Source organism: Halichondria panicea, chromosome 9 (genome assembly GCF_963675165.1).
Source record: "Halichondria panicea chromosome 9, odHalPani1.1, whole genome shotgun sequence".
Lineage (NCBI taxonomy): Eukaryota > Metazoa > Porifera > Demospongiae > Suberitida > Halichondriidae > Halichondria > Halichondria panicea.
The window spans coordinates 935984-962047 of record NC_087385.1 but is presented as its reverse complement, the minus strand read 5'-3'; the positions used below and the strand labels follow the sequence as shown (position 1 = coordinate 962047).

At 44.9% G+C, this 26064-nt stretch overlaps 5 protein-coding genes across 8 annotated transcripts; 2 read left to right on the top strand and 3 right to left on the bottom strand.

The window, feature by feature from the left end:
* Nucleotides 1–36: 36 nt before the first annotated feature.
* On the bottom strand, nucleotides 37–11066 carry LOC135340885 (protocadherin Fat 3-like). Of its 2 annotated transcripts, none has more exons than XM_064537300.1 (6): nucleotides 10938–11066; nucleotides 2987–9957; nucleotides 2429–2831; nucleotides 1953–2170; nucleotides 1067–1652; nucleotides 37–792 (listed from the first exon to the last, which is right to left on the bottom strand). In XM_064537300.1, exons 1-6 carry the CDS (start codon nucleotides 10972–10974, stop codon nucleotides 179–181), a joined length of 8829 nt encoding a protein of 2942 aa, XP_064393370.1. In that variant the 5' UTR covers nucleotides 10975–11066; the 3' UTR covers nucleotides 37–178. The 2 variants fall into 2 exon arrangements, with proteins under 2 accessions (XP_064393370.1, XP_064393371.1); XM_064537301.1 differs by lacking the exon at nucleotides 10938–11066 and adding an exon at nucleotides 10576–10699.
* Nucleotides 11067–11187: 121 nt separating this feature from the next.
* On the top strand, nucleotides 11188–12876 carry LOC135340881 (GTPase Obg-like). Its single transcript, XM_064537296.1, has 4 exons — nucleotides 11188–11338; nucleotides 11415–11491; nucleotides 11545–12095; nucleotides 12422–12876. The coding sequence occupies exons 1-4, from the start codon at nucleotides 11249–11251 to the stop codon at nucleotides 12811–12813; spliced, it is 1110 nt and encodes a 369-aa protein (XP_064393366.1). The 5' UTR covers nucleotides 11188–11248; the 3' UTR covers nucleotides 12814–12876.
* Nucleotides 12877–13072: 196 nt separating this feature from the next.
* On the bottom strand, nucleotides 13073–17783 carry LOC135340876 (NAD(P) transhydrogenase, mitochondrial-like). 3 transcript variants are annotated; one of them, XM_064537289.1, is made up of 4 exons: nucleotides 17604–17783; nucleotides 16114–17338; nucleotides 13609–15473; nucleotides 13073–13368 (listed from the first exon to the last, which is right to left on the bottom strand). In XM_064537289.1, exons 2-4 carry the CDS (start codon nucleotides 17297–17299, stop codon nucleotides 13204–13206), a joined length of 3216 nt encoding a protein of 1071 aa, XP_064393359.1. In that variant the 5' UTR covers nucleotides 17300–17338; nucleotides 17604–17783; the 3' UTR covers nucleotides 13073–13203. The 3 variants fall into 3 exon arrangements, with proteins under 3 accessions (XP_064393359.1, XP_064393360.1, XP_064393361.1); XM_064537290.1 differs by lacking the exon at nucleotides 17604–17783 and adding an exon at nucleotides 17476–17572; XM_064537291.1 differs by lacking the exon at nucleotides 17604–17783 and adding an exon at nucleotides 17472–17567.
* Nucleotides 17784–17800: 17 nt separating this feature from the next.
* LOC135340882 (uncharacterized) lies at nucleotides 17801–19817 on the top strand. The gene is made up of 5 exons (XM_064537297.1): nucleotides 17801–17961; nucleotides 18077–18289; nucleotides 18433–18556; nucleotides 19105–19239; nucleotides 19449–19817. The coding sequence occupies exons 1-5, from the start codon at nucleotides 17917–17919 to the stop codon at nucleotides 19661–19663; spliced, it is 732 nt and encodes a 243-aa protein (XP_064393367.1). The 5' UTR covers nucleotides 17801–17916; the 3' UTR covers nucleotides 19664–19817.
* On the bottom strand, nucleotides 19692–26058 carry LOC135340878 (sodium/hydrogen exchanger 8-like). Its single transcript, XM_064537292.1, has 13 exons — nucleotides 25547–26058; nucleotides 25128–25273; nucleotides 24833–24913; nucleotides 24227–24366; nucleotides 23878–24014; nucleotides 23232–23375; nucleotides 22845–22980; nucleotides 22446–22668; nucleotides 22095–22289; nucleotides 21304–21464; nucleotides 20746–20900; nucleotides 20579–20618; nucleotides 19692–20121 (listed from the first exon to the last, which is right to left on the bottom strand). The coding sequence occupies exons 1-13, from the start codon at nucleotides 25948–25950 to the stop codon at nucleotides 19870–19872; spliced, it is 2214 nt and encodes a 737-aa protein (XP_064393362.1). The 5' UTR covers nucleotides 25951–26058; the 3' UTR covers nucleotides 19692–19869.
* Between the last annotated feature and the right edge of the window lie 6 nt (nucleotides 26059–26064).

Below are 26064 nucleotides of genomic sequence, written 5' to 3'. Positions count from 1 at the left end.
GAATATTGTTAACTAGCTCTCACAGTAGTAAACATGTTGTCATAATAATTATTATCCTTCTGTGAGTTGTGCGTGGAAATTATCAAAAAATGAATATCTTTATAAAGCTATTATGTGATAAAATGTACTCAAGTGATATAATGTCGGTCATAAAAATAGCACGATGTCATTGAATTGGCTACCACAGATCCTGACTATACAATGTGGCCTGTGTAGGTTGAGTGTTGCCAGTGTGTGCTTGCTGTGACCCGCCATCACTGTCCTCCTCCTCATCACTCTCGAGCACACTTGCTAACAAGTCGATAAATGGCTCAAATTCTGGTCCTGCTTCTCTAAGTTGCTCAACGGTGTACTCACTCCCTGCAAGACTGGAGCATATCGTACTGAGGCTGCCAGCGATGGAGTCCTCCCCTTCGTCCTCAAACTCATACAGAGAGTCAATGTCTCGGTACTCCTTCGGTACACCCTCGATCTTTTCTTTGATGAATGCACCGATTGTAGGGCTGGCTGCTCGCTCGCTCAAGTATGGTATCTTTGCAATACTACTTTCTTCAGACGATGATGAAGATTGCGATTCACTCTGTTGCTTTTCATCGTTTTCAATTGCACGCTTGTTAGTGAATAGAGTGCTTGAAATCTCATCGATCCCGATATGAGTGTCCCTCTCCCCACCTCCTGCCTCGTTGCTCACTCCCATGCACTGTCTGTTGAATATACTCAGGCTGATGTCGTTGGCATTGTCTTCCACTCGGTCTTTCTGCAACTTTCTGCGATATCTGTAGCTAAGCATTCCTGCAGTGAGGTAGAAGTTTGTCTTTAATACATATAGTACTATACGTACAGTAGACTTTGACCAGACACATAAATTAACTTTAGTATGTTACAGAACTAAATTTCAAAGAGTTACTGATTGGACATTTCTCTTTGATTTGTGATAATCACAATACAGCAACATTTCAAGTCTATTGTGTTTGACTATCAAAGAGCTAGAGAACAAGGTTTCCTTTTGACAATTTGGGCAGGGAGCTCTACAATTATGCAAGGATTATGCATGAAAACAACTCACCCATCAATACTATGGTGACACAGAGCAGCAATCCTCCAGCTACAGTCACAAACACAATAATGAGTGTGAACATTGAGGGGGTGGGTTCTCCTGGGCAGCTGCTACCAGTCAGTCTGTGTCCACTCTCACACTCGCACTCAAAACTATTCCTCCCAGTCGTCAGAGTTATCTCACTGCAGTTTCCACGGCCACACGGATTCGGCAGACAAAGCCCCAGGGCACAGTTATACGATATGCCATTCCCAGTGAATACCACACTCGCGAAATTATTAGAGCTGACAGTAGGCAGGGGATTTCGATCAATGCGAATATCTTCCATGCATCCTAGATAGGGGGTCACAATATTGGTACCCCCTGAATCTGGTCGTCCTCCAGCGTATATGATTGGGGCTACGTCTAGAGAGAGTTGCGTTCCTTTTAATGTGTGCTGTGACGTGATGTTATCAACACTGGTTATTAGGTCCAACGCTGACCTTTTGACCTCGACAAAGTGCCATGCTGAGTCGGCAAGTGGCTCGTCCATCAGGAGGAATTGTTCATCCACAGAGCCGAGATTGATGTGAAGGATAAGAACACCATCTTCAAGCTGGGTGGGGGAATAAAGACATACTAAGCCAGCTATAGTACAACCTGTAGGTAATTATTCATTGCAAGTACATTCCATTGGCAGAACTTCATTACACTGCAATGACACTGTACATGATAACAGTATAGTTTTTCTAAGCTCATAATGCATGCAAGTGTGCATCAGCAGTGCATGATGTAGGAATACGTTTTGACAAAAGGAGGGAAGCAGAGCCTATGTTGAAAACTACTATAATCTATAGGGGTCCCAAAGCCCTTGTGGTTCCTATGTACGACTGCGGCCATGTATGTGTTAGAATACCTGGAGATATAGTTCCTCTCCTGTGTCCTCACTCCCCATGAACAAGAGCAGGGCCAGACCACTACCCCTCTCAGTCCGGAACCACAAGCTGATCTCATCAGACACGGTTGATCGTAAGCTCCCAGCTGACACTTGTCTCTTAGTAACAGGTGGCGGTTGATATTCGAGTAGAGAGTATTCTGCAAAAGAGCCTCCTCCATACACCACACTCACAGCAGCTGTGTGAGAGTAAAACGAAATAGTCATTATAAAATTAATCGCAATCACATACAACTGAAACAACAATTATATGCTCATACAAAATATCTTGCAAAATCCCTGCTGCTAAAGCTGTTATAAAAGTGCACAGGTAATTATATTACAAGATCTGCAAAATATTGGTAAAACTCCTACCTCACAAGTTGTACTGTAACAGTTGTTAAAACACTTGTAGCATAGGAGTAGGTGTATAGTACCAATAATTATATTGAACTCACCTCTCTCACAAACGTCCCCCTCCTCCCGAGGCAGACACTCACATGAGTAGCCATCGAACACAGACAGGCACTGCCCACCCCCACAAACTGACGGACTCCCAGCAGCACAGACGTCAGACTCCATATGAGAGCACCCCCTCGCTGAGTTGCTCTCAAACACATACCCCTCAAGGTCCAATAGTTTCCCATCAATTCTAACCCCTCGAATGCATCCAGTGACCCCCTGACTTGAGACTTGTATTGAGTTGACGGGGGGTGAGAAAGGGATTCCCCCCAACCATAGGGGAAGTCCCAGATCGAGGAAGCCGCTCGTACCTGGAGTGGTGCTGGTTGCGGTACAAGGGGCAAAGGGTTGGAGTGAGTTGGGGAGGAGAAGGCAATCGTCCAACAAGACACGGAACACCTGCAAATAATTAATTGAATTATATACGTATAATTATAGTTAACGACATTGTGTGAATTTTTTTATAGCAGCAGTAAGAATGGAATGCTATACAACCGTAAAATCAGCATAATTATTGATAACAATCTTTTAAGTTATAGAGCTTAGGTACTCACCTTTTGGTTTGTTTCTATGACCACCTGATGCCAGTCACCGTCGGCAACACCTCGTGGACTGCTAACAAAGCGTACACTAGAGTCTCCACTGCCATGGGAAACAGATACCTGCAGAGCACCTCCCACAATCTCCACAGCAACAAAATCCTCCGTCCGTCCATTTTGCAGCTGTGTGTTGTACAATAAGAGTCCGTTTCTGTCTACAGTGGCAAATTCAAACTCAATTCTTCCGTGTCCTCGAATCTCCAGAGAAGCAAATGCTCGATAGCTACTCTGAGTTTGTGAGCCAGAGAAACTGACAGTCAACAATTCACAATTTTCTCCAGAAAATCCGACCCCACACTCGCACATGATACCTCCAGTTTGTGTAGCAATGCAACGACCTCCATTCAGGCAAGTGGACTCAGTGCATAGTAACTCACTCTCACACCGACTGCCTGTGTGTGTGACTGGACAATTGCAGTTGAACTTAGTTCCAGTCTGAATGCAAGTACCGTTATTTTGGCAAGGGTTGTCTAGGCACTGTAGAATAGGTACCTGGCAGATTGTGCCACTCAGGCCCTCAGGGCATCGCACTTCACAGTCGTAACCTGCCAAACCAGATGGACAAGTACAGGTGTAGCCATTGATACCGTCAGTACAAGTGCCTTCATTCATACAAGGGCTGTTGAGACAATCGTTGATGTTGGTCTCACATCTTGAGCCAGTGAAACCAGGTGAGCAGAAACAACGTAAGCCATCCGCTGAAGAAGCATCATTCATGCACACACTGCCATGTTGACAAGGATTTCCAGCACATGACACGTCATCTGAGAGAGTAGAAATTGCACAGTCAACTCCAATATATCTATCATCACAGCTGCATGTGAAAGTATCTCTCCCTGAGGTACAGTTACCATTATCCAAACAATCCACCATTGCACAAAAATCCAGCGGTTGAACAGAAATCTCGCAATCGTCTCCATAATATCCAGACATGCACTCACACATGTAACTACCATCGTCCATGTCCATACACCTACCACTGTTCAGGCAAGGCTCGTTGAAGCACGGTGCAATGATCAGACTGCAGTCATCACCACTGTACCCTGGGGCACAGCTGCATACATGAGTATCATAGAGACCAGTCGTACAAGTACCTCCATTAAGGCAAGGCTCGAGTTCACAGCTATTGAGTGGCCATCGACAATTGGGCCCGGTGAAGCCAACAGAGCATATGCAGTTAGGTCCTAGTAACGTTTCTTCACAGGTGGAGCCATTGTAGCACGGGTTTCCAACACAACCGCCTTGTATCTGAGTCTCTATCTCACACACCTCTCCAGAGAAACCAGGTGAGCATACACACGAGTATCCGTCCCTACCAGCGCTGCATTCACCTCCGTTTGAACAAGGGTTGTCTTGACTGCAAAAGCTTGAGGGGATAAAGTAATTATACTGACAGAGAGGGCCATAGTAGCCTGGGTTGCAGTTGCAAGAAATGTCATCAGTAATGATGGAGCAAGTTCCACCATTTTGGCAGGCATTAGTTGAGCAAGTGTCGGGAGCAATGCTGCAGTCATCACCAGTGTAGCCACTCGGACAGACACAGGAGAATCCACCCACAGTATCTGTACACACACCACCTTGCTGACACGGGTTGCTATAGCAATCATTGACATTAGTCTCACAGTTTTGACCGGTAGTCCCAGGTGCACAGACACACTCGTAACTGAAGTCTATCCTTGGGGCAAAATAAACAAACTCTTGTGTATTTATCACTCGATCTGTCCTCACTACATTTTGAATCGTTCGACATCCTGCTTGATTCTGACATGGCTCAGCGGCACATGCATCCAATGGTAGACTCAAAATTCCATGCCCATTGAGTACTAAATTGTCTCTTTGTACGAACAGCTGGTGAAGCATAGCTGCAGGGGTAATATACGCACCATTGCTGTCCCTAGCAACAAAGGTCACATCGACTGTGCTCTCTGGCTGGATTGTACCTTGCTGTACTGTTATGATCTGAATGTTGCTCTCTGCCACTTGTAACGCTCGAGCAAGTTCCATGGGAAATGAAATATTTAGCCGATCGACTATGTAAGCTTCCACTGAAGCGTTCAGAGTTAGTGTGATGAGGTTTTCAGCAATTAGTCTGGCAAAATTAAAATGTTGTACTCGTATTATAGCTGATACTGTGACATCAGTATGTGTTCCATCCCGCCCCCTCACTTCAATGTAGTTGTAGTCACCCTCGACTGGGTTATTCACAAGAAGATGTATTACACAACTGCTATCCACTGTAAAAACACCAGTCTGATCTTGCCTGATGACTGTACATCCTGAAAATGAGTCATCACTGTCCGGGTCATTGAAGTGGAACGGAGCGATATTGCCGGGGGTAACCATCCCATTTAGAGCGTTGATAAGCACTGTGAGATGACCTCCATCAAACGAAGGGTTGTCATTAACGTCAGTAATGGTAACAACGATCCTCGCAGTCCCTTGTATGGGTACAACACCTCTATCGTATGCTGCTACAGTCAGCACATATTCCGCTCGTTCTTCCCTGTCAAATACGGTCAGACTTGACAGAACACCGCTTGAGTTGAGAGCAAACCACCCCCCCTCATTCCCACTGATAAGTTCGTATCTGTCAATTTCTCCACCATTTCCAGTGTCACGATCGCTTGCTTGAACTTGAATTAAGTTGACGGAAGGAGCTGAATTTTCTAAAATTGATATACTGTATTCACTTTGAGTGAAAATCGGAGGTTCATCATTTACATCAATAATATTGAAATCAATTGTTTCTGAAACAGAGAGTGGTGGTGATCCCATGTCCGATACTGTTACTGTCAGCATGTAGGAGAGGGTGGTTTCGTAGTCAAACTGATTCGCTGATTTGATAATCGCCCCTCCATCCTCCACTAAAAGTTCAAAATCACCGTTCGTATTTCCATCAGAAATCTCAAACATCAATTCAGAGTTTTGTCCGATGTCTAGGTCTGAAGCCGTAACCATAGCAACCTGAATTCCTATCGGGAATGTCTCTTGAAGTAGACCAGTCTCAGATTTGGTAACACTAATTTGAGGAGGGTTATCATTTCGATCGAGTAGCACAATTTGAAGGGTTCCAACATCAGACTCAGATGGCGAGTCAGGGTCCACTACAGACACAGTCAATGTGTAGAGTCTATGTAGCGGGATCTCATAGTCTAAACTGCCTGCAATTGTTACTTCTCCAGTTATTAAATTGAGAGAAAATTTCGTTTCCATTGGATTTGTGGCAAGTAGTGAAAAAATAGCTCGAGAGTTCAGTGCACTATCAGCGTCTATTGTAGGTAGGAAGAAAACGGAATGTCCAATCGGGGAATTCTCAAACACTCGTGCAAACATGTATGAGAATGGAAACCGTGGTCTGTTGTCATTGACATCACCGATCTCTATAACAACTTGTGTCTGTGACGATAGTTGTATTGAAGTACCGTTATCTGTGGCTTGAACAACTAGTACAAAACTTGGAGTGGCCTCTCGATCGTACTGAGCATGTGCAGTAATAACACCCGTCTCTTTGTCGATTCTGAATCCATTTTCTCCACCAAATATTATAGAATAGTGCACCGTTCCGTTTTCTCCCTGATCTAGATCCACAGCCCTCACTTGACTCACCACTAGGCCCTCCTCCCCCGGATCAGAGTTCTCCTCAACCAGACCACTAAACACTCCAGAAAACCGAGGCTCATAATCATTCACATCTTGAATATCAATCACAATATCAGCTGTTGCCAGACTCCCACCATCTGCGAATGCCAAAAACACCAGACTGCCCCCAGGGAATTGTTCTCTGTCAATTGGTCCGGCCACTGAAACGACACCTGTTTGGCTGACGGTGAAACGGCCCTCAGCTAAACCAGTTAATTTGTATTCTATAGAAGGGGAGTCGATATCAGTGGCTAAGATCTCGAGGATTGACGTACCAGTGGGTGCATTTTCAACGACACTTGCACGATATTCGAGGGAAGAGAACACAGGCGGCTCATCATCGATATCTGTTACTAAGATACGCACTATGGCAACACACTGGGATTGTGGGCAATCTTGAATGCTATGAATACCATCAGTCACGTGAATTACAAGTTCATATTCTGCAGTGGTTTCAAAATCCAGACGTCTAGTTAAAACGATGTAATCTGATTCAATTCCAAAAGTCCCATCATTTCCAGAATTGATTGAAAAACTTAATACACCAAAGTCACTGATATCCATATCCGTTGCATTTAGTCTTAAAATTTTGCTCTGAATTTGAGCGTCCTCTTGTATTTGCACTGTGAGCAAACTTTCTTCAAACGACGGTGGGTTGTCATTTTGATCTAGAATATTCCACTCAATAAAAATAGTTGCTGAAAACCGAGTAAAAGATCCGCACATTGAACCATTATCAACTGGGTTAGGATTGTATGCTTCTATAAGTAAATTTCCTCGAGTGTCCATAGCAGATTCAAAATCAAACACTATTTTTGACGTGATTAGACCATTAGTAGCTATATCAAAGTAAGGGGATATTTCTCCACTCATAAACCTGTACAAAACTTCTCCATTTGTCCCTGAGTCAGGGTCCATTGCTTGCACCTGTGCTACCGTAGTTCCAATCACTTCGTTCTCGACAATAGTGACTGACAAACTGGGGGTGAGAAATTCAGGACTGTTATCATCAATATCAATGACAAAGATCTCCACAGGTACGATGCTACTTCCAGCTGCGTTGGTCGCTCGTACGAAGAATTGAAAACTGAGATGGGGAGATAATTGCTCGAAATCGATTAACGTTTGAGATCCTATGATAATATTGGCCACACCTGAGGCACCAGAAACTGGTCGGATATTAAATGTTTGTCTAGAGTTTGAGCGATAATCTGAACCCGCTAAAATTGTAAACTGGATAAACCCGTTTAGCAAGGTACTCGAAGCATTCACAGTCAAGACAGTAGTGCCGATAGCAGGATTTTCACAAGTTGTCCCTGTATAGTTGAGTGCAGTGAATCTTGGAAGAGCATCTCCATCAGTAAGTGTGATAGTAACCATGGTACTACTTGTGAGCTGTACGGCAGTACCCATATCGGCAGCAAATACAGTGAATTCGTGTCTAGTTGTGCTCGGAAGTGTCACAGATGTTGTAATGACGCCATTCATGCTGTTAATCTGAAAAGGCAGAGAAGATGAACTGGAATCAATGGAATACTCGATGCGTCCATTATCACCAACATCAGGATCATCTGCCGATATCTGTAATACAAATGTTCCTATTCCAGAATCACGGGCTAAACTTGTACTATACATAGACAATGGTATACGAGGTGTGTTATCGTTCTCATCGTCCAGGGTAACGGTCAATAGACAATAGTCTTGTCTCCCCCCGCCATCGCTTGCTGTGACTCCGGCCTGAAGAGTGGATTGTAACTCTCTATCGTAGGTCTCGGGGGAGGCAATAGTCCTCACAACTCCAGAAGTATCGATTTCGAAGAGATTCGTTCCTGATAAGAGCGAGTAAGTGACTAAACCATTAAAACCAATATCTCCATCAGTAGCTAGCAGAGTGATTACTTCAGTTCCAAGTGGAGGATTCTCCATTAGATTAGCAGTGCAGTCAGTCTGAAATTGAGGACTATGAACGTTAACATTTCCAATTCCAATATCAACTCGAACGAAGCTTTGATCTGTGCAGCTGTTATCGCTTGCTGACACGTTCAGTGTATACTGCCCCCTAGGGTCATTGTCAGTACTGGCCAGTGTTATCACTCCTGTCTCCACATCCAATGCTAATACATCAGTGTGTCCGCTAACTATCGAGTAGGTAACGCTACTAAATCTGTCGGGATCAGTTGCCATAACAGTAAGAATTTCCGTACCAACTCCAGGGGGCGTGTCAGTGACATCGTATGCCAGTTCCTCTATAAATATAGGATTCTCAAATCTCGGACATTCATCATCAATATTTATCAGATTGACGAGAACAGTTGTCACGGACGTCAGCTGAGGGCTACCTCCATCCTGCACGGTAATACTAAACTGATATTTCGGTTGTCGCTCGTAATCCAACGCTTCAGTTGTTCTTAACACTCCTTCAATCGGGTCCAAACTAAAGGCCGAACTTGCAGTAAAATCAAACGAATACGTCACCATGGCGTTGGCTCCAATATCATCATCAGTAGCGTTGACGGTGAGTGCTATACTTCCAATAGGTAGTGTTTCTGCTATAGTGACGTTATACAGGGATCTAGAGAATCGCGGCGTCTCATCGTTAATGTCCCCTATTGAGACTCGAACTATTGTATCCACGGATGAGTAGTCGTCAACATATCGAACAGTTAGCTGATAGAAATTTGTTCGTTCTCTGTCCAAGTTACGATTGACACGAAGTAGACCATTGTTATTATTGATGACAAAGTCGGTGTCCGTGTTGCCAGCGACGATGGAGTATCGTTGAATGGTATCTGTTAGAATTAAGGAAAACGCTCGAATTGCATTGAAGGCACTCATTACCGGAAGATTTTCGGGTATTTCAATTTCGTATAGACTGTGTTCAAATCTTGGTGTAGTGTCCGAATCAGATAATGGTACAACAACGATTGTTATATTAGTCTCTATGGTGATACCGCCAGACGATGTTGCCTGGACAACAAAAACGTACTCTTCCTCTGATAGAGCGCCAGTAACAAGAATTTGCCCGCTTCCGGGCACGAGAAAGAATGGGTAGGAACTAGTTAGTGAGCTTGAGAACGTTATTCCTAATGTCTCTTCATTGGATAACATGTCCACGACAAATAATTGGTAAACAGCTTCTCCCGTTTGCAAACCTTGAGAGACAATCGCTCGATTCGGTTCTTGTCCTAAGAATGCCAGCTCTGCATTAACTGAACACACTGTGTGAACTAGCAGGCACAATAATATAGTTAGTGTTGAACGCTGCGATGACCCAAGTGGACCCATTTCTGTATTGGAAAAAGAAGAAAATGTTTCAATTTTATAGTATTGCCCTGGGTATTGAAAATAAATGCCATTACAAGTACATCCCCATAACAATGTGCCTGTACACAAACCATAAACAACAAGTTGACATTTAGTATACCATGGGGACCCACGCTTCACTGAACATAATGAAAGGAAATCTGATGAGAAGAAATCATAATTCATAATTCTCAGCATAATTATAACGTTTTGATAGGGGAGTGGCAAAAATCTTGAGATAAGTATAATGGGGGAGAGACCAACACAAACAATTGATAAAATGTAATACCTATTCTTTGAGATACTGAGGGGGCTAATTGATAGTGATAATCCTAGGGGGACAGAGACAGACCAGTATACATGTAATTATACTACCAGTGAAGTGCAGTAATAGACATAACTAGATTAATTTGGGAAAGACCAATTGAACTGAGATAAGGTTAGGGACCAGTACTACAAACAATTGAACTGCAGTAAGAGACAAAAAGCTAAATTGGGAAAGACCAAGACACATTATAATTATATAAAAATATGATACAGATAAGGTTAGGGACAGACCAACGCAAACAATCAGACTGCACTGTTGCACATGAACTCACTACCTTGAGATATAGTATTGCTGTATTCACTAAATCATACTTGAGAGAACGGCATGACAGATAGCTATTCTTTACAAATCTCTTTGAATTACTAAAAGCAAATGTAATAGTACAAGGTTTGTCGGGCCGTCCCAGTTTTTTTTGGCACTGAAACTGGTCTGTACATTAATTCGTGGTTGGGCTATCTGGCACCAGTCTCGCCACACCAGATAAAAGGGTGCTTTAGGAAGCAACCACTAGCTTGTAGCCAGCTTGTAGCCAATAAACCTTGCATATTAAACTAGCTTGTAACAGTACATGCCCAGTTGCACTGCTGGGGCTTCAATAGCAAGAATGTAGTGCAGCTAGCTATCTTGAGCACTCACTTTCATGTACAGATCTTTGGCCTTTAGTTTCTTGCATCTCCTGGTACTTGCAAGTCCTAATTAATTTCACACAGTTGAAGTTTTGAGTGATTTATGCTTGCAAATCCACCTACAAAGTCCAAAAGAGGGGCGGGGCACGCATCAGATCCATGTGGAACAGCCTCTATAATATTCTGCGTCCTCAATAAAGTCAAGTCAAGAGCAACATCTTGTTTCGAGGTCAAGTCACCCAGAGAGGTCAACTCCAGACTCGACTCAACTCAGTTGACAACTGCTTTAGACGACCTTTTCCCTACAGAATCACAGCCTAAATGTTCTGCAATAGATCTTCTCTTATTCTGAAAAGGCTTTTATCTGCAGCTGCTGGAGTGGCCAAGCAAAGGAGTAAAGGGAAGTACAAGGTACATTCTTAGGTTAAGCTGTAGTCTAGTAGCTTTACGATGCAAGGTTTCACATGCACCAATCTTGTCCATGCAGGATCGAAAATTTGTGGACTGGAAGAGGGTTGTTGTCAAAGGTGGTAATGGTGGTGATGGATGCGTCAGCTTTCACAGGTGTGCACTGGTTTCCCTGTATCGTGCTATATAGACCACTATACCATCTGCAGATCAGGGAAGATAAGATACGGTCCGGCCGACGGAGGCAATGGTGGGCGTGGTGGGAGCGTGTTTTTCACAGCACACTCGTCAGTAAGAACTCTTAAATTACTCAAGAATCACTACCGTGGCAATAATGGGACTCATGGACAAGGCTCCGGCCACAATGGCAAAACTGGCCGAGACGTGACTGTACAAGTACCCACAGGGACTGTTGTCAAGGACACAATCAGTGGAACCATCCTAGCCGATCTGTTAATGCCAGGAGATCGGTACCAAGTCCTGGCCGGGGGAGAAGGGGGACTCGGGAATATGATGTTTGCAGACGTTGATAATCGAAGGCCTACACAATCCTCCGAGGGTGGTTACGGTGGTGAAGCTCTTTTAGATGTGGAGCTTAGAACGATTGCTGATGTTGGATTGGTGGGGTTTCCGAATGCTGGAAAGTCGACGTTGCTTCGGGCAATCACGAGAGCCACGCCTACTGTGGCAGCGTACCCCTTCACAACGCTCAACCCTCAAGTGGGTGTGGTCATGGGCAAGAAAGAGGACCGAATAGCAGGTGAGTGATAGTCGTGATCTGAGGGGCTAAACTTGCGTTATTCTCATGCATCATAATAGATTGCCCTACTACAGTATGTCAATATGTCAATGATATAGATTGCTTTTGGGCCCAATTCCAGGAAGCCTTTGCCAATTTCACATACACAATGACCTCTCCCCACACACACACACACACACACACATATCCCCCCCACACACACACATGTACCTCCCCCACACACACACACACACATATCCCCCCACACACACACATGTACCCCCCCCCACACACACACACACACACACACACACACACACACACGTACCCCCCCCACACACACACAGTTGCTGACATTCCTGGTCTTATCCCTGGTGCTCATGAGAACAAAGGACTAGGACACTTGTTCCTACGCCATATTGAACGCTGCACCTGTCTACTGTACGTACTGGACATCACGTCACCTGACTACACGATAGAGGAACAGTACAATGCTCTACAGTTGGAGCTGCGGCTATATGACCCGGACCTTCTTGAAAGTGTTAGTCTGGTTTTGGTCAACAAGATGGATGAAAGTGGAGAAGATTCGTCTGGTGAACTGAAGTGTCTCGAAGAAAAGAGTGGTCTCCCGATAATTCCCGTATCTGGAAAAAATTTGTGGAACACTAACTATCTGAAACAAACTCTGTTTACTGTTGTGACTAAAAGAACTGTGCAATCATGTAATAATTATTATTGAGAATCGAATTCATGTGCTTCTCTTCCACTAGCTTGGGGAGGTAAAGCATAGACCATTAATTTATTCGAGTCAGCAATTATAGCTATAATATTTATATATAGCCAGCATTTTTAAGTGCATAATGTATCCTAGACTCCTGCACAGGAGCGGAAGTGGGTGTGGGGATGAGGCTAGCTGTATTAATTAATTTCCCTTCAAATTATATGTTATCCTATTTGTATGTATGTAGCTGATACTAAATTCATTAACATTGTTAATCTTCACTAATTGCAATAAATAAATAAAATTATATGTATCCGGATAACCATGTGAAAAATATGTTTACCTAGCTAGCTTGAGCTACACACAATGTTTGTTCACGCAACCTCTAAATAACTCTACACATAACGTTTATTCGTATTTGTTCTTGATCTTGGCCAAGAGAGCTTCACAAGTTTTCTTGGCGTCTCCTAGCAGCATGGAGGTGTTGTCCTTGTAGAAGACAGGGTTGTCCACGGCAGCATACCCCACGCCCAGAGTACGCTTCATCACAACGCTGTGCTTGCCTTGCCACACCTGCATGGGGGGGGGGTGATATATCGTATGAATATTAAAAAAAAAGTCACATGTATAATAACCACAAAGATTCAGGCAATGATTAATTAGCCTACACAAAAATTTCCCACTAACGACCAAGTTCACGCACTGCTACCACAAAAATGCTCTTCAAAGTTACAAGTACACTCGTACACGTAGCCCTACCATTAAGTACACCCACACACCCACACACCCACCCACACACCCACACACACTCACCTGAAGTACTGGCATGCCAGCAATGACGGAGTTAGGGTCTTCCTCAGCCGCAGAGTTGACAGTGTCATTGGCTCCAATCACCAGAGTGAGGTCTGTGTCCTTAAAGTCATCGTTTATTTCATCCATCTCCAAGACGACATCGTACGGGACACCAGCCTCGGCCAGAAGCACGTTGAGCTGTCCAGGCATACGTCCAGCTACAGGGTGTACTCCAAATCGAACAGTCTTGCCTTTCTCGCGAAGGATACGAACCAACTCTGCAATCGGGTACTGTGCTTGAGCCACACATAAACCATAGCCTGGGGTGATGATGATGTTTTGAGCCTCATCAATCAGATCGACGGTTCCATCAAGATCGATCTCGGTGTGGACTCCAGTGATCTCCTTTGGCTTTCCTCCAGTGTTGCTCTTTGTTCCGATGTTCGTTCCACCAAAGATGACATTTGTGAGCGATCGATTCATGGCCTTGCACATGATGTACGAGAGGATAGCACCAGACGACCCGATCATTGTACCAACAATCGTCAGTAGGTTGTTGTTAAGCATAAATCCCTCGGCACACAAAGCCCAACCGCTGTAAGAGTTGAGGACGGATATGACAACAGGCATATCGGCTCCTCCAATGGCAGAGGTGAGAGTGACTCCCATCACAGATGAGAGAAGTGTGGTAGTGGTCAGACAGCTCATGTCAGCCGAGTAACCGGGGTTGGTCATATAGTAGCCCATAGCACCGACATTTGTAGTCAGTAGAGCAGCATTGAGCAGATGTCTTCCGGGGAAAATAAGGGGGTCGGATTTGAGCATACCTTGGAGTTTGCCAAACGCAATCAGAGAGCCAGTAAAGGTCACCCCTCCGATATAGGTACCGAGGTAAAGAGCAGCTTTAGTGACGGCACCGCTAGGATCGGACGCAAGGTGGGTATACTCGGACATGTACGTCGAAAGACAGGTAAGAACAGCGGCCAAACCAACAAAGCTGTGGAAAGCGGCAACCAGTTGTGGTAGATCAGTGATAGCCATACGCCGAGCGATAATAGTTCCAATAAGTCCTCCACCACCTAAAGCACCCGTCATCTGCATGAGCACTTCGTTTGACAGTCCCATGCTAGCCAGAGTGGTGACAATGCCAGTTGTAACCCCAATCACTCCCAGGGCGTTACCTTGTCGAGCTGTGGCCTGAGACGCAAGGCCGGTGAGAGCACCAACACAACACAGAGAAGCTGCAAGGTAGGCCATCTGAAGGATATCCGAGTGGCCCGCCATGTGCGCCGCAAGATAAGCTCCGAGGAATCCAACTCCAGGTATAGCGTAGAGGTAGTTGTGCTCTGAAGGGTCGTCAGGTCGTTTGAACATGTCCAACATTCGCTGGGTGATTTGGAAGCCTCCGAAAATGTTGATGGCCGAAATGAAAGCAGCTGTTGCAGCCAGTCCCTGTGCTGTGGTCGTGGGTAGATAGCCACCCCCCATGCAGAGAAGCCCTCCAACTGCAGTGATCCCAGAGATAGCGTTGGTGACGGACATGAGAGGGGAGTGGAGGGCAGGGGAAACCCCCCACACTGTGTGGTACCCTACGATTCCGGAGAGCGAGAACGTCGTAACCATGGTACTGAAAGCCGGAGTAGGTGTAATAATTCCGAGTCCCAATAGCGAACCAAGTCCAGCAGTGTACACGAGTGATTGTTTCATGGTCGTCTTAAACGGTGTGTCTTCCACGACCTGGGCTTGTACGACAGGTATCGGCTGTGTGTCTTTGACCTCTGGCTCGGGCAGTTTCGGAGGAGGCGGTGGCGGCCACATCTTTTCCCCGTCCCTCAGGATAATGGATCCTCGTACAACCTCGTCCTGAAGATCAATATGGAACTGACCTATAGGGGAATAGTATGAATTAAATTATATTTGTCTAAGAAAATATCTGTTTCGGTGTATGTGTGTACAAATACAATACAATGTAGAGTAGCACAGAATGTGATTGTGAATGCCATAGACTATTTGTACAAGGACAGACCACAATTTGTCCCTTCCATTACATGCATTCACCCATAATTATGACTGTCTATGGGAAGAAATGAAAAAGGAATACCATATACAGGGTAATTTTCGTGGGGCAAAATATTCGTGGTTTTCGTGGTTGAAGATCTGACCACGAATATTTTACCCACGAATGAAGCGACCTTGCCTACCTTTACCTGCAGTGCAAGCAGCAACCACGAAAATATTATCCATGAAATGACTAAATACTGCTCAACCACAAATATTTTATCCCCCGAAAATTACCCGCGATACAGTATAATTATAGTAACAGTGATTTTCAAAACAGCATTGCTACACCAACCATCACAGTTGGTCATCGGGCATACATGCATGTTAAACGGACTAAACAGGCACTGGACTTGGAACATTTTCCGCATGAAAATTCAAAACGAAAACGGCAAATTGGGACACTTTAGAGCAATGCATGTACATATACAAATAACGAATGCCAAGTTATTATCAAGTGCCACTCACCTTTGGGCCCCATAGAGAGGAGGTACTTCGAGATGTTGTTGGCGTACAGGGTACTGGACTGTGTGGGTAGTCGACTGGGCAGGTCCGTGTACCCGATGTGAGTCACACCCTTGTACTGGTATAGCTCTCCAGGTTTAGTCGTCTCAAAATTGCCTCCTGCTTCGGCCGCCAGATCCACCACAACTGAGCCGGCTTTCATCGATTCGATCATCTCACGCTTGATCAGTTTCGGTGCTGGCTTCCCGGGAATCAGTGCAGTGGAAATGAGGATATCAATCTCCTTGCATTGCTTGGCAAAAAGTGCCATTTCAGCTTCAATGAATTCTTTCGACATGACTTTAGCATAGCCACCGGCTCCGTCTCCTGATTCCTTGATATTGACCTCCAGAAACTCCGCTCCTAGTGACTGCACCTGCTCCTTCACGGCTGCTCGCGTGTCAAACGCTCGAACGATTGCACCCATGTTCTTGGCCGTTCCAATGGCGGACAGACCAGCCACGCCCCCTCCAATAACAAGCACCTTGGCAGGAGGGACTTTCCCTGCAGCTGTAATCTGTCCAGTGAAGAATCGTCCAAAATGATTGGCTGCTTCAATTACTCCCTTGTAGCCAGCGATATTGGCCATAGAGCTGAGGGCATCAAAAACTTGAGCTCTGCTGATTCGAGGTATCTGGTCGACAGCGAAAAGGTTGATCTTCTTCTTGGCTAGCTCATCAATGAGATCCGAATTCTGAGCAGGGTAGAGGAAGCTAATAAGTGAAGAGCCTTGCTTCAGGTGATCGGTTTCTTTGAGAGATGGGGCTCGAACTTTCATGATGATATCCGAACGAAATGCATCTTCAGCAGTCCCGATTTTCGCTCCCGCAGCCTCGTACTCGGCATTTGAAAACTTTGCTTCGGAACCGGCGCCTCCTTCAATTAGAACAGAGAATCCTTCCTTCGTTAAGAGCTTGCAGGCAACTGGTGAAAGAGCAACTCTCTTCTCGTTGAGAAATGTCTCTTTGGGTACGCCTACAGTGAGTTTGTTGTAGGGTGTGCCAGGGGGAGGGGCTGCTTCTGTGGAGGAGCAAAATCGTCGAAAACTAGACCTCACAAAGTTCGATTCTCTGAGAGCGAGTGTACGAGTTCTGATGAGCCCTCCGGACCACTTCAGGCACGGCCTCAGGGCAGAACTGAATTCAAACATGGCTTTAACACGTCCTCCTTCTCGTCAAGACAGATGAGGCTGTATAACATACAAATAGAACCATGATTATAAATACCTACAGTCGTATTTTATATACAATACTAGATCTATGCTAACAATGAACATAAAATCGTAGTGAGGCCACCAGGATGGATATTAAACTTAAACTCACGTACTGAGGCAATATAAAAGTTGAACCACACTGTAGTTTTCAAGTTGAAGGTGTACGTGTGTGGGCCATGTGCATGTACGTGGTTACTAATTTTACTGAGTTAGTGTGCAAGAATAAACGGAGCTCGCTTACCAGATCAGAGTTTGCTGCGGTACAGATTTGGCTGCTCAGTGGAGTACCTCAGTGTTACTAAGATGCTGCAAACGACTCAGCTAGACTGTTAGCTACAGTCGTAATACAGCAACTGCAACTTAACTATCAGTTCTGTGTGAGGATTGATCTACAGGCACGCCCCCTTTTTGTTTCTAAAATTTCGGTAGATTTCTTTGCAGCTAATTAGAGCTTCAATAATGATATTCATTAGACAAGCACAATTGACTACCACAACAGCATCTCAAAGAAAACACCAGCAATCTACAGGCTCTGTCAATACTTCTGTGTAAAGATGAAGGCTAAATGCATCTCCTTCAGTAACTTCAACCCAGTGGCTGTAAGTTCATACTCATAAACTTTGCCATAATTATACAATCATCTAAAGCTCAGATGCTAGCTGTTGTCAATGTGGTTGAGCTAAACATATTCATAGTTGTTACAATACTTCGCAGCTCTTCAGTCTCATACTGTTGGCCATTGGAGTAATCTTGGGTGCAGTCAGTATTGGAATAGGGGAATGGACACGTCTCGAGACCGTACGCACCAGCGAGGGTGTTCCAGATGGTGCGACTCTGAAGAGTGTTGGACTGACATCTCGTTGTATCTCCTACACCATCACCACAGAGATTCTAGAGCTAGGTCTTAGCCTGGATCAGCAACCTACAGTGAGGAAAATACGGCAGTGTATATAATATATGTTACATAGCTAAATTTCAACCCAGGTTACCCATAATGTCAAGTACATCACTTGGATTTGATTTTATGTCAGTTGTGGGATTATGTTGTTCATTAAATTCTCTCCCCCCAGAGTGAGTGTGTTTCCGTTGGTGATGTGAACTGCTCAATGGCTGGCCTCCCACTCGTCAGTGCTCTGGACAGATTCTCTCATCCAGAGATACACAACTCCAACGACCAGGACAACTGCAGACAAGGTTGGCTCATCGTCAAGCTGTGCATGCATTCCTGCTTTATTATGTGTAGCTACCAACTATTTGAGCATTCACGTTGAAATGCTAGTATTGCCTGGACCATGTAATTGTGGCATGCATGTAAAAATGTATCAATTGCCTATTATACTACGAAGGCCATTAGTTAATCTCCTAATAATAGTTTGACAAATTTTGAAGCCACTAGCTATTTTTCGAAGCGTTCCTTCTTGGACAGAGATAATGGAATGTGGACTGTTTTTGTTTGGCTGTGATATCTTTAAGCCACACACCTTAGCATTGCAACACATTCCAATATCTCCAAGCAAATTTGTAACCAGTGGGCTTCTGACATTAGTTAATAGCGATAGAATCAGGTCCACTTTCACATTATCCTTTACAGTTTACTTTCTTCTGAGCTATTAATCTCAATAATGTAATCATTACAAGTACACAACACACACACCCACACATCCACACACACCCACACATCAACACCCACCCACACACACACACACACCCACCCACACACACACACACATCCACACCCACAGTCAAGGAGAATCTCCAGGCGTCGGCAGTGCTCATGATCCTGGGTGTGGTGCTGAGCTTTGTCTCCCTCTGCCTCTTCCTGCCCTTCTTCCACTGGGCTGCCACCATTGTAGCCGAGGTTCTGGCATTGTTCACAGGTGCATAGAACACCTCTATACGTGTAGTCGACCATGCATCTATGTATAGTCAGCTTTTGTGCCTACTATTGATGTACAAGACGTATAATTGTTCTGGGCATTTGCTGCATACCCATTTCTCTAGCTGCGTACATGCCCACACACACATGCCCACTCCTCACACACACCCACACACATTATACCCACTCCTCACACACCCACACACACAGTTTTGCTCTACGCTGCCGCCCTAGGAGTGTATGCAGACACGGAGCAACACTTTGCCGGCTTCTTCACCATCAACGGTGCAGAAATAGACGGCTGTTTCTCCTATGGTTTTGGCATTGCCCTGGCCGGCTTCATTGTCAATATCATCGCTTGCATATTCGGGTTTGCAGCAATCATTTATGGGATGTGCTTCAAGAAGAAGAACATTAAAAAATAGCGTTCTTTGCAAACATTTTTAGCATTAACTATTTTCTTCAACTTTTTTAAGCTGATAGACAATCATATAAACATATTCACCTACATGACATGTACACAATTTGTATACTTACGCACCAGTGCTCTAATAAATGATCGTGAACAAACTGACAGAAGAGTACAAAAATCAACACACACACAAACACAGTCAGTGTTTATTATACAGAGCTACAAAGACTCGTGTAATACAGCAGCTGGTGGTGAGGTTCTATCACAGCCACTAAGCAGTGACTCAGTACTACTACTACCAGAACTAGACGCATTCTTTCTCTCTCTTGGTCCTCGCTCGATTCCGTGGACGACTCTTGACTCTATTTCTATTAGTGAGGTTTCAGCTTCTTCATCGCTGGCCACGGCTCGGACACCTTGGTACCACTCGTTGGTATGTCGTTGCATCTCAATGCGAGCTTCGTGTACCTCCTGTGAGAGTGTGTGTGTGGTGGGTGGATGAGTGTGTGTGTGGTGTGTGTGTGGTGGGTGGGGTGGATGAGTGTGTGTGTGTGTGGTGGGTGGTGGATGAGTGTGTGTGGTGGGTGGTGGATGAGTGTGTGGTGGGTGGGGTGGATGAGTGTGTGTGTGTGGTGGGTGGTGGATGAGTGTGTGTGTGTGGTGGATGAGTGTGTGTGTGTGTGGTGGGTGGGGTGGATGAGTGTGTGTGTGTGTGGTGGGTGGGGTGGATGAGTGTGTGTGTATGGTGGGTGGGGTGGATGAGTGTGTGGGTGTGGTGGATGAGTGTGTGTGTGTGGTGGGTGGGGTGGATGAGTGTGTGTGTGTGGTGGGTGGGGTGGATGAGTATACTGTGGAGAATATTGCACAGGTTGCATTAGATCAGTAAGCCATCAAAATTAAACACATGTGTATTACAGTGCAAGCTGACCTGTTTTGTGAATTTCCTGACCAGCCACGGCTTGAAAAATCTGCAACAACAGTAAAAAGTCTTATAGTTAATCTCGTACAATAATTATACTGGACACACCAACAGAACCCTAAACCTACTACTCTCTACTCCATCCCACCCCCTACTGAGACCACCCCCTGTCTCACCTAAAGTCTAACGAGAGGAACCATTGGTGTCTGACTGTGGGTGTGGCTCGGGGCAACGTTGTGTCTGATTGGTCAGTTTGTACTACGACAGCTGCTCCTTGGTCCTCTGTCTTGCTCAGAGTGAGGTGCACTCCTTCAGAGCCTTTGCTTAGGAACTAATGTGTGTGTGTGTGTGTGTGTGTGTGTGTGTGTGTGTGTGTGTGTGCGTGTGTGTGTGTGTGTGTGTGTGTGTGTGTGTGTGGGGGGGGCGTGTGTGTGTGTGGGGGGGGGGGGCTGTAATTACACTGCATGTAGACTGATATTGTAGCACTATCCAAGATGTTTGATTTTGAACAATTTAAAGTTATGGTCTCTCAAAGTTTGCTATAAAAACAGGCTCAATTTAGACCAGAAAGAAATAAGCATAGTAAGTACATTTACTAAACTGATTAAAGGCTACACAACTACGGCTCTGACTCCAATGTAATGTGCTACTCAAGTATTTAAGGCATGCACAAAGCAAAGCTGTGTAGACACCTTATTGTCAAACACAGTCAGTGCACGCACACACAGTCCCACCTTTAGTATAGGTAGAGTAGAGCCTCCACAGACTATGATAGTGAACAAGACTATGATGAGAGTGGTGGTGTCCAGGACACTGATGACCTCGGGAGACCCAAACTTGTCCCCATGATCAGACAGGTTCAGTGCCAGGGCATACGCTATAGCTCCACGGAGACCTGGGGAGACAATGTAGAAGTGAAATTAAATGTCACTAAAATGATATAATGAAACTGAGTTGTAAAGGGAAGGGGGGGAAGCTGTGCTGTGCTACACGTGCTGTACATGTACACAGCCAATCCTGGTAAAGGAGAGGCCAAATGGGAAGTGAAATACATTTTTACAGTGTACACAGTGGACTGAACCGACAACTAGAGCACTAAAGCGCTAACCCTCGGCTGTTGACATGAATAAAAATAGATCTATTAAAACCAGAGGAGTGTTCAGTAGTATAGTAGGTAAAGGAGCAACAAAACCTACATCTACTTAATGGGGACCGGTAAAGAATCACTTCAGCTGCAAGTGTTAAAACTTGTTGTGTGAAGGCTATCCATGCTGTAAACGCAGAGCTATGGCATCCAGGTGAGTAGGCTCATAAATAACAAACAGACAGACAAACAAACAAACCAACGGACTACTATACCCGCTGGCCGCGGCACGGCCTCATATAATAATGTTCACAAGCCTCTAATACACAACAGTATGAGAAGCGAATGAATACACTAATCGACCTCAGGTATGAATGCACCCATCTGTGCAGACTTTTAGTGGTCAACAGTTTAAAGGTTGTACACACAGTACACACTTACCACTGAACCACATGATGAACTGCATACGACCACTGATCTTGACAGTCCTGAACCGGTTGACGAGGAAGGAGAGAGGGTATATATTGAGAGCTCTGCCCAAGAGGATCAGAATAAGACTCCACACAATCAGACCAACTTCAAATGATGTAGTGATAGTAAATACTTGCATGCCAATATACAAGAACACCACAACCTCTGTAGGGGAGATAAGATGATAAAAGGGTAATTACAAGTACAGGTACAAAGTAATACATTAACAAGCTGAGAAGTGAAATATTTATTATACACATTTCAAGCTGGCCCTTTTAGAGTGAGAATATGAGTGAGGGACTACCCCCCCAACAATCGTACCTGCCATGAAAGCGACGCTCCTCAGTATCTGTTGCACTGTGACCTGTGTGACTGGTGAGAGGTTGAGGTGGGTGTAATGTGACATGACGATCCCACAGAACAGTACTGCCATGATCCCAGATAATTTGAGACCCTCGGCCAGGAAATAGGGACCAAATGCAAACAAGAACCACATGGCAAACTCCAGAGAATGATGCTTACGAAGGTTTACAAACTTGAGGAACTGTGGATGGAAGAATACTGATATTATAGGCACTGCACAGTGTAACATAAACCAGGCTCTAACATGTCATGCTGCCTCCTCCACACACACACACACACACACACACACACACCCACACTCACACACACACACACACACACACACACACACACACACACACACACACACACACTCACCACGGCGCTAAGCAGTGCAAACATGACTCCGATAAAGGCAGAGACAAAGAACATCTTGAGGAAGTTGAGCAGAGCCCAGAGGAGCACCATGCCAGGGCTCTCATCAGAGGTGGTCACTGCCTGCTGTATGATGGTCCTGTGTAGGGAGGGGGAGGGTAATAGCAATAGTGCATGTACACCTGACCACAGTAGATCAATTAGCGCTACCATAAATTTAATTAACGCTAATCAAGGCGTCATTACATGTCCAATGTGTACCCTAGGTATCCCATAATGTTTTTAACCACAAGCAGCTACTAGTACACAAAGCCATACAAGCAGGAGCACATACCCTCGTGCATGTGCTCCTGCTACAAGTAAGTACTGCAATCAGAATAGGAATCTCACTTTGTCATGACGATGGAGACGGCATCATTGAGTACACTCTCCCCAAACACGAGCATGCTGAGAGTGGGGTTGACGTCCAGGGCATGGAAGATGGCCAGCGTGGCAACCGGGTCCACTGCAGATATCAGAGCTCCAAAGGAGAAACTGGAGGGACACAGAGGAATGACACATGAATGGTTAAGTATCTAGAGTGGAGCAGATGAGCTACTACAAGCTGACACTTAACTTGGATTATCAACATTCAGTATAACAAGGTGACTATTATGTAGCTTAATTGTTTTATGATGTGCTTAGGCCAAAGAGCGCATAAAAGAGAGAGAGCGTGCAACTTACGCATCTGCTACAGTACGGGCAGAATCCAAAACCACTACTATAAATAGAACAATTCTTGAAATTGCTCACTGTTGCATGTACATGGAATGTAATCCCACGTGATCATAGTGTAGTGGTTTTGGATTCTGCCCGTACTGTAGCAGACGGAAGTTACACGCTCTCTCTCTTTTATGCGCTCTTGGCTTAGGCCCAACTCCACTACTTAATTTACTGTAATTTGTGAAGAGCTTATAAATAACATGACCTGAAGGCAGGCACACTATACAGGTGAGTTAGAGGGAGGGGTTGTACATACAGTGAGGGATCTATTGACCTTTGCACCAGATTGAGAGAAAATATGACACCCAACTGTGACAGTCCATAGAGGCCACCTCCCACTATACACGTGGACACTGCCGTACCCATCACAGCAAATAAGATGATGGAGCCAATGTTTTGGAAAAAGTTGCCCTGAGAAAAAACAAAAATAACAGTGGTGAAAAATACACAGGCATAACTATGCTTTGAACTCCACACAATTGTCTTTACTTCCAGACAAAAGACAAAAGAATGGAATTTCCTTGACAATAATCCCACATGCATGTGCACATTATGTTGTGGTTTGGTTGGAATGGCCTGGTAACTATGAACATGTCAAAAAGTGTGTGTGTGTTCTCACTCACTTTGTGCAGTGAATAACCAGACTCGAAGATGATTGGAGGCAGTAATAGTAGAAAGAAAGAGTTGGGGGAGAAGGTTTCTTGGTACTTGAGACTAACCCCAAGCCTCTGAATAATGTGATAGATGAGTCCAATCACAATACCTGTGTGTGTGTGGATGAGATTGTTATTGTTGATAATAATTATGCAAGAGAGAGGACATTAGCTTGACAACCAAGTAATGCTGTGTTTACTCTCATCGCTATGCAAGCTGAGGCTAATGAATATACTCCACCATGGACCGAGGAAAACAATCAACCACCATTCAGTATGGCCTCTCTGATGAAGCCCTAGCCTCTGCCTTCAGCTACAAGCACAATCAATTCTTAGGGGAGAAATTTATGGGAGAGAGATTACAGTGTCTAGTAATTTGTATGTCAGGAGATTCCAATGCTTGTACATGTGTATGTGTATGTTAGCTGATTCATGGTCTGTTGATAGAGCTACCAGAAGTGCCTGTCATAGTGGCTATTGTATAAAGTGTACATTGGGGAAGTGAGCTGATTGGGGGATAATGATAACTCCACATGGTGGGAGTGAGCTGGTTGGGGGAGGACAATGATAACTCACCTATGAGTACGAAGGAGATACTCTCTGGGAGGTACTTGAACTTGTACTTGATCATCAGATGAACCAGGATAATACACACGACTGTATGAAACAAACACACATGCAACAGTTTCAGTTTAGGAAGAGGGGAAACCACAATAGTCAGTGCATGAATGAACAGGTAGCTGGAGTCAAAATAAATCCATAATAGTGTACACTCTGCTGCTATGGTGATACATGTACTGTATTGGTAGAGACTAGACAGTACAGGTGGGCTAGCTGTAGGAGGTTGAATAACTGGGTGTGATAAGCTTACACAGTAGGAAGAAGATGAATGCAATGGAGGTGCTGATGGATGGTTCAATCTCGCCGGGAGGATAGGAGGGGTTGACCCCTGGCCCTGGATTGTCAGGTGGGGTGGGTATGGTGGGGGTCTGATTGACTGGTGTGATGATTGTGGGACTGGAGAGAAAAAAAAAGTCTCACACTGTGTCACTGTACATAGTTCTCAACAATAATAGGAACACAATGGTCACGAATTGTAGACACACCATCTATCAGTACAAGTACATTACCTACACGTACATAGGCACTACCTACACATAGGCACTACCTACATGTACGTACACATAGGGAGTGTAATATCGGCCCTTAACCTTAGACTAAAATTGTGGGCGTGTCGGCTCAGTACAAAGAGTGTGCGCGTGTGCCCACCCCCAACACCACGATACTAACCTCTCAACAGATACTGTCTCTGGTGGCTCTGGTGGTGGCTTGGTAACTGGTGGCTTGATAACTGGTGGCTTGGTAACCGTGGGAGGAGTGGTCACAATCGTTTCCTCCTCAGTAGTAGTTGCCTCTGTTGGTGGCACCACCTTGGTCGTTGTTGCTGGGTCAGCAGGGGCCACTGTGACTGTTGTTGTACTAGTTGGTTGGTCCCCAGCATCATTAATAGTACCCTCAGACGCTTGTGTGCCATTGACATGAGACTGATTGGCTTCATTATTAGAGTTTATAGTGTCACTGGAGTCTTCTTGGTTAAGAGGAGTATCAAGAACATTGGTGTCCTGAGCTCTTGCTGTGACTGTACACAGGCCCAGGGCCAGGGAAATAAATAGAACTCTTTGTAGTAAGTCCATACCTTGTCTAAGCAGTTCCTAGCTAGCTAGCTATAGCAGCTAGAGTTTAATAAGTTATGAAGTTGAGTTCAAGTATGCACGAGAAGTACGTAGCAAGTCAATCACAATGGCCTA

Bases quoted from the DNA above. Each gene is read 5' to 3' on its own strand.
- LOC135340885 (XM_064537300.1), bottom strand. From the start codon at position 10,974: ATGCAAGAAACTAAAGGCCAAAGATCTGTACATGAAA. The intron at 2,171-2,428 runs GTGAGTTCAATA...ACTCTCACACAG, and splicing joins GGGGGACGTTTGTGAGAGAG to CTGCTGTGAGTGTGGTGTAT. The intron at 793-1,066 runs GTGAGTTGTTTT...ACCTCACTGCAG, and splicing joins TGTCACCATAGTATTGATGG to GAATGCTTAGCTACAGATAT.
- LOC135340881 (XM_064537296.1), top strand. From the start codon at position 11,249: ATGTTCTGCAATAGATCTTCTCTTATTCTGAAAAGGCTTTTATCTGCA. The intron at 11,492-11,544 runs GTGTGCACTGGT...TACCATCTGCAG, and splicing joins GGATGCGTCAGCTTTCACAG to ATCAGGGAAGATAAGATACG. The intron at 12,096-12,421 runs GTGAGTGATAGT...ACACACACACAG, and splicing joins GAAAGAGGACCGAATAGCAG to TTGCTGACATTCCTGGTCTT.
- LOC135340876 (XM_064537289.1), bottom strand. From the start codon at position 17,299: ATGTTTGAATTCAGTTCTGCCCTGAGGCCGTGCCTGAAGTGGTCCGGA. The intron at 15,474-16,113 runs GTGAGTGGCACT...ATTCCCCTATAG, and splicing joins CCTCTCTATGGGGCCCAAAG to GTCAGTTCCATATTGATCTT. The intron at 13,369-13,608 runs GTGAGTGTGTGT...CCCCCCATGCAG, and splicing joins CTGGCATGCCAGTACTTCAG to GTGTGGCAAGGCAAGCACAG.
- LOC135340882 (XM_064537297.1), top strand. From the start codon at position 17,917: ATGAAGGCTAAATGCATCTCCTTCAGTAACTTCAACCCAGTGGCT. The intron at 18,290-18,432 runs GTGAGGAAAATA...CTCTCCCCCCAG, and splicing joins GCCTGGATCAGCAACCTACA to AGTGAGTGTGTTTCCGTTGG. The intron at 19,240-19,448 runs GTGCATAGAACA...CCACACACACAG, and splicing joins GGTTCTGGCATTGTTCACAG to TTTTGCTCTACGCTGCCGCC.
- LOC135340878 (XM_064537292.1), bottom strand. From the start codon at position 25,950: ATGGACTTACTACAAAGAGTTCTATTTATTTCCCTGGCCCTGGGCCTG. The intron at 24,015-24,226 runs GTGAGTGAGAAC...GTTTTTTCTCAG, and splicing joins CTGGTTATTCACTGCACAAA to GGCAACTTTTTCCAAAACAT. The intron at 21,465-22,094 runs GTAAGTGTGTAC...TTGTCTCCCCAG, and splicing joins GTTCATCATGTGGTTCAGTG to GTCTCCGTGGAGCTATAGCG.